Source organism: Cetorhinus maximus, chromosome 2, assembly GCF_964194155.1.
Source record: "Cetorhinus maximus chromosome 2, sCetMax3.hap1.1, whole genome shotgun sequence".
Taxonomy (NCBI): domain Eukaryota; kingdom Metazoa; phylum Chordata; class Chondrichthyes; order Lamniformes; family Cetorhinidae; genus Cetorhinus; species Cetorhinus maximus.
Window position 1 is genome coordinate 113,897,183 of NC_135880.1, and position 12,319 is coordinate 113,909,501.

Genomic DNA, 12,319 nt, shown 5'->3' on the forward strand with positions numbered 1-12,319 from the left:
GATTATTATTTATAGACTTGATTTCCAGACAGGTTTCTCATAAGAAACAGTGAACTTTATTTATAGGGCTTCAGCAGGTGTTACATGCTTCTATCAAGATCCACAAATAGACACAAACTTCCCCTGCCCCCTCCCCAGCCTAAGGTTCCCCGTGCTTAGGGCTGATTCGTTCTTATGGTTACGTGATACTACACAGTACAACAAGTCTTAAAGCTACAATCACTACATTCCTCAAAGCTACAGTTACTACAGTGGATTTCTTATAGTTAAACATCTATAAGGGAGTGTAGCCTGGAGGGTGTTTACTTGTGGGTCTGACCAAGTGGAGAGTCTTTTTGGGGGGAATGTTTGCAAGATTAACCTTAATTGTGCAACTGTAATCTTGTGCTGAAGTTTTCTTTTATTCTTGTTAATAAAACTTTTGCTGTTAAATTTTTAAAATCCCAATAGATATTATTGTACACCTTACTACTGAGATCAGTATGTCTCCTTCTCGTTTTCAGAATACGAAGATGTATGGCCTGTAAACCAAGATTCCCTCTGGGATTTGTTTTGTGCAGCAATTAAGATTAGCTGTGGTCGTAACAGTGTGAAAAAGTGCTTCATGACTTCACTCTAATTTTAATATTATGCCCCCTCATTCTGGATTTCCCCACAAGAGGAAATATATTTGAAATCATTCATTCTTAGAATGTGGATATTATTGGCAAGGCCAGCATATTCCCCATTCTTAGTTGCTCTGAGGTGGTGGTGGTGGCAGAGTGACCAACTGTCCTGTATTTTAAAGGATTGTCCCTTATTTTGACTTTGTCCCTTAAGGGACACCTTTAGTCCTGTATTTCTGGGACAGCCTGTGGGAGACAGAACCTGGGAGTCTCAGTTGAGTGATTTGAGTGGGATTGCAAGTCTGAGTCAATCAGCAGAGCAATGACAACATTTCAACTCCACAAAATAAGTTGTAAGTTTTTTTTGGTTGCTTTAATCGCACCCCTCTTATTATCACTAGAACCCTATCTTATGTTCACCAGCAGGCAGACCCCTATCCCCTCCCAGACCTACAGTCCAAGTGTCTCTTGTTTTCTTTCATAAGAGTTGGTCATCCTGAGTGGTGGTGGGCCCTTTTAGCAGTTTGATGCAACTGAGTGGTTTACTAGGCCATTTCAGAGTGCAGTTAGAAGGCAACCACGTTAGTGTAGAACTGGAGTCATGTATAGATCAAATCAGGTGAGGATTACTGGATTCCTTCCTTAAAGATCATTAATCAACAATTTGGATTTTTGCAATAATCCAACAGCTTTATTTGGAGATTTTCAAAATTGAATTCAAATTCAAAAACTACAACAGTGGGAGTTTAATTCACATTTTCTAATTTATTAGAAGTTCTGATGATGAGTTATACGGACTCGAAACATTAACTCTGTCTTCCTCTCCACAGATGCTGCCGGACCTGCTGAGTTTTTCCAGCAATTTTTGTTTTTGTTTCTAATTTATTAGTCCTGGCTTCTGGATTCCAAGTCCAGTAACTCGTCGTTGCTTTATTTGGGCCAATCGACACCCAAGTCTGTTGCAAGATCTGCTGCTATTATACTACAGATAAGTACTGTATAGGTAATTCAATTACCATCAGCAGAAAGAAGTAATTTTTTCCTAATGTTCTCTATTGGACAGAATATGTAAGTAGTTAGAACAATGCAAAAATGAAACATACTGCAGGTAAATGTAAAATTGGTGACATGCATATTATTCCATGAACTGTTAAAATAATTAAAGATGAAGTTGAAAGAGACTGAAGCTCAATGACGAAATATGTCCAATAAATGCACTGTAGCAGTTAATAAAGCAAATAGGATGTTGAACTACATATTTTTAAAATGTCGAATAGTCAGAGAAGGTGGTGATCAAAGTTTGTAATGCTATGATCGGACAGTATTTTAAGCAATGCGAACAACTTTGGGCAAGCAGTGCCATATGGATCAAATTACAGTATAAGGAATTAATGGAGAATCTGGATTTTCGGCATAGAAAGGAGGAATTGTAACCTACCCGGTTACAGAAAAAGGAAACCTTGAATGTTAAACGAGGAGTACAACATGGGTACACAGCTTCAAACAAGTACCAGGTCATAGAAATTATTTTTCACACAATGATCGATAACAGATATCCGGATCGAGTAATGATTAAAACCCGGCAATGATTTATGAAACAACTGAATGCTAGGAAGGACAATTAGGGCGGGCCCAATGGCTTTCCGCACCTGAAATTACATAATTAATTGTAAACACTTGTCGGAGTGCGCACAAATAAAATAATTTACAACATTTGCGGTTTATTTTTTTTTAAAAAAACTCTGCATGATAACTTGTCTTGTCACTGGGGAGCAGAGGAAGCCCCAATATAAATGTTTGATGCCGATTGCTCGTCTCTCCGGCCTTTGAGCCTTCCGGGCTGCCGTAGTGAGGCGGGTGTTGATGTTGTGACAGCGGCGCTTTGGAACGGCCGTTTGAAAGATCGAGCCCATGGCCGAGCGGGGCAGCGGCGGTGCGGCCGGAGCAAAGGTAACTCGGGGACTGCTCGAGCTGCTGCCAGTTCCCGGTGTTGGGCGAGAGAAGCCGGCTCGGTGGCTTGGCACCCCCCCCCCCTCCCCTTCCCCTCGGCCGAGGGAGTTCCGTGGCCTTTGGGGCCGTGAGGAGGGGAGAGTCGATGTTTGGCACCGGGCGAGATGCCGGCAGCAGAAACTCAGGCCTGTGTGACGGGCGGCGCGAAGTGTCACCAGTGAAAGGAAGTGACTGGCTCAGCACTTGAAGAGCTGGGGGACCATAATGGCTCTGATTGCTGTTCCAGCTTCCTGTCGGTCTGTTAATCTGCAGCCTTTTAAAATCCCGTCAGACTAAAGAAATAAAACATTACAGATTGCAACCTTGGCAATCCTATTTTTAGTGAGAATGAAATGAAAGAATTGGTATTTACATCATACATTTTACCACCTCAGGACGTCCCAAAGCGCTTTAAAGGCAGCGATGTACTGCTGAAGTGTAGTTATTCTTAAAGATTGTACATTTTCCCTCAGATTTCATGCCACCTTTAGCCAAATATTGACCGAATTACCGGAGTTATAGTTACGATTATGAGTTTGTTTGATCGTTATTGTATCACGCGATAGTAGCTGGCGAGTTAGTTAAGGATATTCGTCCAGCTTTTTTCGTCCGCCAATTCCTATGTTCCCATCGCTGCAACAGAACGAGTTTCGAGTCTTGACATGTGTTTCAGGTCATTGCTGATCGTCGCTCGTTTTGTTTAATACATTGCTCATTTTGCTAAAATGAAAGCGCTGTTTTATCTTAATTAAGTCGGTGTTAATTATCAGCTAGTATTAATTGTGAGCGGTCAGCATTTTATTAACTTGTGTATAAAAAGATCCCTGAAAAATATAAACTCAAGAAAGCAGGAAGTGTGTTGAGGAAGAAGGAATAGATTAAAATAAATGCAGTCTCAAACTAGACAAGCGTATCATTCCTGGAAAAAGAACCCTTTTCGGGGACGTTTTATATAAGATCTCGAAGAGAATCGGACAGAGTGCAGAAATCGTCTACAAAAATGAAAAAAAAAGCACATGCTGCAAATCTAAAAACAGAAAAAAGATGGAAATACACAGCAGGTTAGGCAGCTTAGTATCTGTCGCAAAATAGAAGGCAATAATTTAGGTCTTAGACTTGCAGGAGTGTCAAATCTGCAACCTCCAGAAAAGTTTTATATGTCTTGCAAACTCCATGAATATTCAAGTGCCCAGGGAAAAGTTCCTGGAATGCTGAGGCAGATTTTTTTTATTTTGAGCATATTCACTGATTTGAAGGAAAAATTGGACATTTTACCAGTCACAGAGACTGGAAGATGCAAAAGGTGTATTCATATTTAAACAGTAATATGGATTAACAGCAGGAGACTGAACCAATAGATAGAAAAAAAAGCCCAAAAAAAGTGACAGTGTTGATAGAAACACAACAATCTATATTTTATAGTAGTTTAGCGTTTTATAATGCCTTTAATGTAGTAAAACATTCCGAGGTGCTTCACAAGAGCAAAATTTGACACCGAGCTATGTGAAATATTAGGGCAAATGATCAAAAGCGTGGACAAAGGTGCAGGTTTAAAGAGGAAAAAGAGGCAGTGAGGCTAATGGAGGAAAACCCTAAGGGAGGAAAAGCCTAGTTAGCTGAAGTCCAACAAAGAGAGGCTTAGCAGTTGGGGAGACAACTGTTTACAATATCAGCTAACATGGGGGTCAGGAAGGGAAGTTGGGTAGTCAGCTTTTTAGTGAGAATGGGGTCAAGGGAGCAGGAGGTAGATCTCATGGACAAGATGAGCTCAGAGAGGTCATGAAGAAATATAGAAGAGGAACTAGGGAAAGATGATGGTTCAGGGTTAGTGCAGAGGGAAGCTATACTATCTCTAGCTATACTGACCCTAGTACTACATTCTGTTTTACAGCCACAACTTGAATAACCCCCTGTAGCAAGGTGCTCTGGTCAGTTTGCTCCCCCTCCCTGCAGTACTTGCTCTCATCCACACAGGCTGCATGGACCTTATGCCTATTGGACAAGTGCAAGGGCTGAGGCTGTTTATGTGCTATTTTCTGGATTCCCATACCTACCTCACTTGTAGTCTCACCCTCCTGTCTGTCACCATGGACCAAATCTGAAGTACTTAACATCAGGGGTGTGACTTCTTGCTGGAACAAAAGTGGCTAGGTAACTTTTTCCCTTCCTGATGTATCCAGTGTCTGAAGCTTGGATTTCAGCTCATCAACTCTGAGCTTAGCCATGCAGAATTTTTTCCTGAGGTTATTAGATCGATGGGATGAAGCCTGTAATACAGCATGTGGATATGGTCCATGTATAGTGTTTAAAACTGGGCTTCATGAGCAAGAGGATACTTGGTGTTTTGGGTTTTTATCTGTTTGAAACTGGGCATGGTATGCAGTGAGCACTTGGATCCCCACAGTAGATGTGGATTACAGCATGGAATATTTTGGAAGTGGAAAAAGTGGTCTTGATGAAGAAGTGATATGGAAAAGAAAGCCAGCTTAGTGTCATCCAGGCTGGCAAGGTTTTGCACCAGCAGGTTTAGCTCCAGCTCACGGGTGGGGATGTTAATGCAATTGTGGACAGTGGCTTGGAGGTGTTGGTGGGAGCGTAGCTTTGGTTTCAACCAACATGAAGCTGGGACTTATTTAATTTTCATTTATATTGTCAATTGTAAACCAAAGCACTTTTCCATTTTTGGCATGCTTAATTGACTCTCTGCAGTTCTTCCAGACATGTAATCTCCATATTATCAAATGGATATTGAGTGCTGGGGAAGGTACAGAGAAGATTTACAAGGATGGTTCCAGACCTGAAGTTATACTTATCAGAAAAGGCTGAACAGGCTGGAGCTCTTCTTTCAAAATGGAGAAAGCCAAGGGCTTGACCTATTAAGAGGTTTTTATAATTTTGAAGAGATTTAACAGGATAGATGTAGCGAAGCAGTTTCCACTTGCCATGGTCACCAATAAATCCAATAGGGAATTCAGGAGGAACTAATTTATCCAGAGATTGATTAGAATGTGGAACTCCGTACCACAAGGAGTAGTTGATGTGAATAACATGCATTTAAAACAGTGCTTCCTAAACATTTTTGTCCACAGTCCACTTGGGTGGGGCAAAAGACCCTGTGAACCACCTATAGGTCCTACTCCATCCACTTTCACTTGCTACTGCAAAAAAACTAATTTGAATTAATGGGAACATATGAAAACTATAAATATTTTGATTTCTGACTCTTAAATGGAATCAATGTATGCACATTATTTTTTTATTAATTATCATATGTAAATTAATTCATGCCAGCTACAAAAAGAGACATTTTAATATTATAAACATTAATAGTGCGAGAGAACACGTTTATTTGAAACATTCTATATGTTTTATAAAATCATCACAATCTTCTTTTGTGAAATGAATACTTGTATTACATGGATATTCATCAAATTCAACAGTAACATAAATCTTGCTTGTAAACACTATTGTCATTGCTTGCGCTTATAATAACTCTTGCCATGCACACGGGGGCTGGTAGGGGAAGATAGAGCCAAGTCTGGTTGTGTGATGTCACATGAATGGCGGGGGTGCAGATTCTTACTTGTACCCTTGTATGACTTTGGCAGGGCCACGTTGTGTCAGTGACTTGCAGTTTGGATCAGCCTGTGGACCATCTGGAGGACCCTTACAGATCACCAGTGGTCCATGGACCACACTTTAAATGGAATCTGGATTAACACGAAAGAGAAAGTAGCAGGAAGGATATGCTGATAGGTTAGATAAAGTGGGACGGTGTGCTAGCATAGACCTGTTTGGCTGAATGGCTTCTTTCTGTCCTGTTAATTTAATTGGTGCTTGTGGAATATGCTTTGGGTTGATCTGGAATACAATAAAAGTGACATAAGTTGTTTAGGTGTAAGGCAGGCTGTAAGAGTTTTAACTTGTCAGTTTATTAGGTTGTTTTTCTGTTGGAATTGGCATCATCTTGTTTTCTCAGCTGCCTTTATGCCAGACTCAAACCAGGCCTTCAACCCAACTAGCTTGCAAATGTTAGCTTAAAGCCTTAGGAAAGAGGTTGATAAACACCTTTTACAATGTTTACCAAATGGGGATGAGATGATGCAAGTTTTGTCCTTGTGATAAAAAATGATGCACGTCTGTTGTTTTGTTCCCCCTTTCCATACTGGCACCAGAATATTTGGTATTTCCCAGGGACAGTCAAAGACCAAACATGATTTACAGGATCAGGAAACATCCTTTAAAAGTTTCAGTCACATAATTTATTGTGAGGAATGCTGCACTTTGTCAGAGTTCAGGGGTGCATTACGAGTGCTCTAAAGTGGTTTTATGTCATTTCAAAATTTACTTTAAGGTGTCTTTTCTGTTTAATCTGCAAGGTGAAGGTTCCTTTTATATATTTCCTCTATTTTAAAATAAGTGAATATATCCTGGCCGATGTAAAAGCCATATAGTTACTTTCAGAATCAGCCACTGACAAAGCCCTGGCAGCAGGTACCTTTGGACACTGCTGGTCAAGGAATTTGTGTACAACAGAGAAAAAAAGTTAATATTAGTAAAAAAACACCTTTTTATTCTTACATGGGATGTGGGCGTCGCTGGCTAGGCCAGCATTTATTGCCCATCACTAATTGCCCTTGAGAAGGTGGTGGTCAGCTGCCTTCTTGAACCACTGCAGTCCATGTGGTATAGGAACACCTACAGCACTCTTGAGAAGGGAGTTCCAGGATTTTGATCCAGCAACAGTGATGAAACGGTAATATAGTTCCAAATCTGGATGGTGTGTGGCTGGTGGGGAACTTGTAGGTGACGGTGTTCCCATGCATCTGCTACCCTGTCCTTCTTGGATATACAGGTATTCCCTGTTTAAAGCATGTTCTAAGCACATTTTAAATTGTAAATAAAGGAACTTGCCCAAATAGTGCTGCCTCCATTTTTGTTTTAGCGTCGTTACGACACATGTTCCGAGAACCACATTGTAACTACGCTTGCTCAGCCTGTGTTTGTTTTTTTTTTTAAGTACCCCGCAACTTCGCTCGCTGTCTCTCCTGACTCCACCCCCCACCTCTTCGCTCCCTCCCTTACTGTAGCCACGCTGCACTGGTGTTTATAGTGGATGGTGTACCAATCAAGTGAACTGCTTTGTATTGGATGGTTTCAAGCTTTTTAAGTGTTTTTTGGAGCTGCACCCATCTAGGCAAGTGGAGACATGTAGATGGTGGAAGTCAGGAGCTAAACTATGAAGAAGTCTACCACAGAGCTTGATGCAGTTCATTTTATTTCGCATACTGTATGTTTCTTTTTCATTTTTTGTTAATGAAATACAGTACAAAATATAATCCAATCTTTCACAGGCCTCCAGATTATCAGCTGACGTTGAACCATTTGTGCCAAAACAACAAGCAGTAGGAGCCAAATGGCCTGAATCTTCTGCTACATTGCCGAGATATTTAACGACCTGCTATCCTTTCGTTCAAGATCCTTATGTGGACAGGTAAATATTAATTTATAATTCTGTAGCTTGTTTGTATGACATAAGTTAAGAAAAGATGGAGCAACCTGGATTGACATTTCCAGTTACAGAATGGTTACAGCACAGAAGAAGGTTATTTGGCCTCTCTTGTCCATGTAGGCTTTTTTCAAGAGAAACTCAGCAAGTCCCTTTCCCCATAGCCCTTCAGGACAGCGCTTATCCAATTTCCTGTTGAAGGCCATGATTGAATCTGCCTTCACCACCGCAGGCCCCCCCAACCCCCCACCACTGCAGCCAGATTCCTAACCATTCACTGTGGAAAAACTGTTTTTTGTCACATTGCCGTTGGTTCGTTTGCCAGTTTGCTTAAATTGGTGTTCCTTGGATTTTGGCTATTATGCCAATGGGAACGGTTTCTCTCCATCTTGTCTGTTTAGACCCCTCATGATTTTGGACAACTCAATCAAACCTTTTCAACCTTCTCTAAGGAGAACAACCCCAGTTTTTCCAATCTACCAATGTAACTGAAATCCCTCAAGCCTGGAACCATTGTTGTAAATCTCTTGTACGCTCCTCTAAAGCCTTCACATCCTTCCTGAAGTGTAATGCCCAGAATTGAATACAGTACACCAGTTGAAATCAAACCCGAGTTTTGCAAAGGTTCAACATAACTTCCTTGTGTTTACACTCTATGCCTTTATTTATAAAGGCCAGGATCCTGTGTGCCTTTTAACCACTTTTGCAACCTGCCCTGCCACCTTCAACAAATTGTGCATATGTATCTCCAGTTCCCTGTGCTCCTGCGCCCTTTTAGAATGTACTTTTTATTTTATACATTGCTTTTCATCATCCTCCAATCAAAATGTATCACCTCACACTTCTCTACATTAAATTCCATCTACTGTGTGTCTGTCCATGGTGAGAAGCTATTAAATGTTAGGTGTTCGGAGGGATTTGGATGTCCTTGTATACAAATAACGCAAAGTTAGCATGCTGGTGCAATTAGGAAGGCAAGATATTGTATTAGCCTTTATTGCAAGGGCATTGGAATACAAGAGTAAGGAAGTCTTGTTGCAATTGTACAAGGATGTGGTGAGACCATAACTGGAATACTGTGTTCTGATGAAAGGTTACGACCTGAACCATTAACTCTTTTTCAGTCGAGGCATTCAAGAGGGAATTAGGTGATTATTTGAATAGAAACGATATGCAGAGGCACAGGGAAAAGGCAGGGAAATGGCACTAGGTCATATTGCTCATTTGGAGAGCCGGTGCAGACACGATGGGCTGAATGGCCTCCTTCTGTGCCATTAAAATTCTGTGGTTCTGCTTCTCTCTCTGCAGATGTTGGCAAACCTGCTAAGTATTTCCAGCATTTTGTGTTTATTACTGAAATATTATGGACAGTTTTGCTCTTCATACCTAAGGAAAGATATATTCGCCTTGGAGGCGGTACACCAAAGCCGGCCCAAGGGGCTTTATGGGCAGCTACTTTTATTTCTTTTAGATTTTTATGTTCTAATGACCGGCGAGGACAGAGGGACAGAAGGGCAAAGGCCTAGAAAGAGGGAGAGGGGACCAAAAGTGAACAAACAGAAAACATGAATTTCAGGAGAGAGAAGTTTCACTTGATGTTTTTATCAGTGGATTCTCTGTCGCAGGAGAGATCGCTGCAGGACCTACAGAATCTAACAATTAATTAATTCAAACAATTTGAGTAAAATAGATGCAAGACTGATGAAAGCTTTCTCTATGTCACAAAGACCAAATTGGTTAGACAATGTCCTTAAGGGAGAGGGCTGGCCTACATTTAACTCGGTCACACACTGACTCTTAATTTCCTCACAGCAACTTAGGGAAGAGCATTTATAAAGCACTTTAGGGTGTCTCAAGTACTTTTTGGCCGATGGAGCACTTTTAAAGTCACTACTATTTTGGAAACGGAATAGCTAATTTCAGAGAGATCAATAACGAGAGACACAGATACTAGTAAAGAGACAGGTAAAGGATGATATTGTGGTGTACATGTCTTGGAACTGACACCGAGACACCCATGAGTTATACAGTAGCAGATGGAAGCGAATCTTTCCCTTTTTCCTGCAGCATAATGTACGTGTACAGGGGCTGACACTGAGACTCGGGCAACAATTTGTATTTATATAGCAACTTTAATGTAGTAAAAAATTCCCAAGATGCATCACAGGAGCATTATATAGCAAAATTTGACAGTGAGTCACATAAGGAGATACTAGACTAGATGTCCAAAAGCTTGGTCAGAGATTGATTTTTAGGGAACAGTTGTGTTCAGTCTTGTCTATATGGGAGACAGCCTGCAAATATCGATAGATTTCAGGGTTCTGTTAGCCTACCTTCTAAAAGATAATGTCAGTGGGGAACAAAACATGCTGCAAGTCATCAAATACAGAGCTCTGCTCACATTGGTACAGACATTTGATACTTCGTGGATTCTTCTCCCCCTCCCCACTCCCCTCGGTGTCTTTCTACCCACCCCCCCACCTTCTGGCCGTTAGGCCACTCCCTGTTTCCCCACTCCCACCTGACACCCTCTTTGACTCCCAGGGAATGGGGAAGAGGAGTGAGGGGGAAGGAGAGAAGCAGGATAAACTTTTTAATGCGGAGTCACAAAGCCATGGAGTGCATATTGGAGTTGCTAATTGAAGTTGAAATGATCTCTTAGCCTAATTAGTTACTAGAAGGAATGGGGATAAATATATACAGGTATGGGGGTGGGCATATAGGATTAGGAACTACTGTTCATGTGGAGGATAAACATCACAACTGATCAGCCCAGTGACCTGTTTCTGTGTTGTAACTTCTGTGTAATTATCTGTAGGGGACAATATGTAAAACCTAATTTGAAAATAAACTAGGGCAAGAAGAAATGCTGCTTTTCTTCCTGCTTGCCTTGTTTCTTTATTGCACATTTATTAAAGAAGCTGCAATTGTGTTTCCAAAATGTCACCGTGTGATTTCCTATGTGACCTTCACTGAGCACAGTTTTTGGTGCACACTGTGCTATTTATTGTACTTTTTTTAATCAATTTTAGATTTATCCAAAAGTAAAATGCACAACAAGCAATACATTTATCCTTGTGGTATTGTGTCATACGATCTGAAAGTTGTCGAGTTCATTTCCCAGTCAGCTGGGCTCAGCTGATGCTGCAATTGCTTAACTGGAGAGGGGAAAAGTTAGCAAAGTTCCTGCTGCTTTATTGGTCTCCATTGATCTCGGTGAAAGTGCATCTGTTGTGTGATGACATTATTGGTCTTAGCAGAGATACCTGCCCCCTTCCCCTTCATGCAGCCGATAGAGTACTGTATTCTCACTCATGGCATGCACATGAAGACCATATGACTAAGGTACCAGAGGGCACCCATCCAGTATATTTAAAATGCCTTAGCAAAAGAGTGGATAAAATTTGAAATTTAAAAAAAAATTATCAGTTCTCCTGCACATGACCAAGATGTAGAAGCAAAAGGCCTCCAAGTAAGGTTTTTATTTTTGAAAACTATGCTGGCTCACACTTTACAGGATAAAATTATGCAGAGATGTTTTGAATACGCTGGTTCACTGATAGATGAAATGTATCCCTTTGATAGATATTTATACAAGAGGAGAGTGACTTTTCTTGCAGTTGGTTCACAGCCATATCAGTCAATAATCTGTGGTTTTTCTAATCCTTTTTAGGCAGCATTTGCACACACCAGAGAATGGCTGCAATAAACTGTCTCAGAATTTTTCAGAGTTGCACACATCCTATCCAGTTGTGTCATCTCACCTGCCTGTGGATTACTCCTTGTGCTATTCATACAAACAATCATCTGATTCCTCACTGAACGTATACGCACAAACACCTTTACGCTGTGATGACATTTGCTTGTCAAAGCACAAGTATGGTAGTAGAGGGAACAAGAAAAAACAGTCAGGCCAACAGGACACCGAGAAGGAGAAATCATTTTTGAACCAATCATCCAAGGTATGTCATGTGCTGCTCTGATGTATTAGGACAGCAAGACCATTTTCCTGTATCTGTCAATTTTTTGATCTTGATCATTATTCAATGACCTCTGCTGGAATTGTGCACGTGTGGATATTGATGGGGGACAATACTGTAATGACCCCTGCCTACTCCCCCCCGCCACCACCACCACCACCAAACCCTTCAGCTGCAAAGCCCATCAACATTCTTCAAAGTTTACAAATCAGTAATGAACATTTGGGTGAGCTATT

General features: G+C 41.0%; 1 protein-coding gene across 3 annotated transcripts in view; it reads left to right on the top strand.

Moving 5' to 3' along the window:
- The first annotated feature begins 2,233 nt into the window (after positions 1-2,233).
- LOC144696894 (uncharacterized) overlaps positions 2,234-12,319 on the top strand; it is an 86,186-nt gene continuing 76,100 nt past the window's right edge. For all 3 annotated transcript variants that reach the window (XM_078568600.1, XM_078568610.1, XM_078568616.1), the window contains exons 1-3: positions 2,234-2,555; positions 7,949-8,088; positions 11,777-12,065. In XM_078568600.1, coding sequence (XP_078424726.1) covers positions 2,517-2,555; positions 7,949-8,088; positions 11,777-12,065 — 468 coding nt within the window. In that variant the 5' untranslated portion in view covers positions 2,234-2,516. The remainder of the gene's footprint in view (positions 2,556-7,948; positions 8,089-11,776; positions 12,066-12,319) is intronic.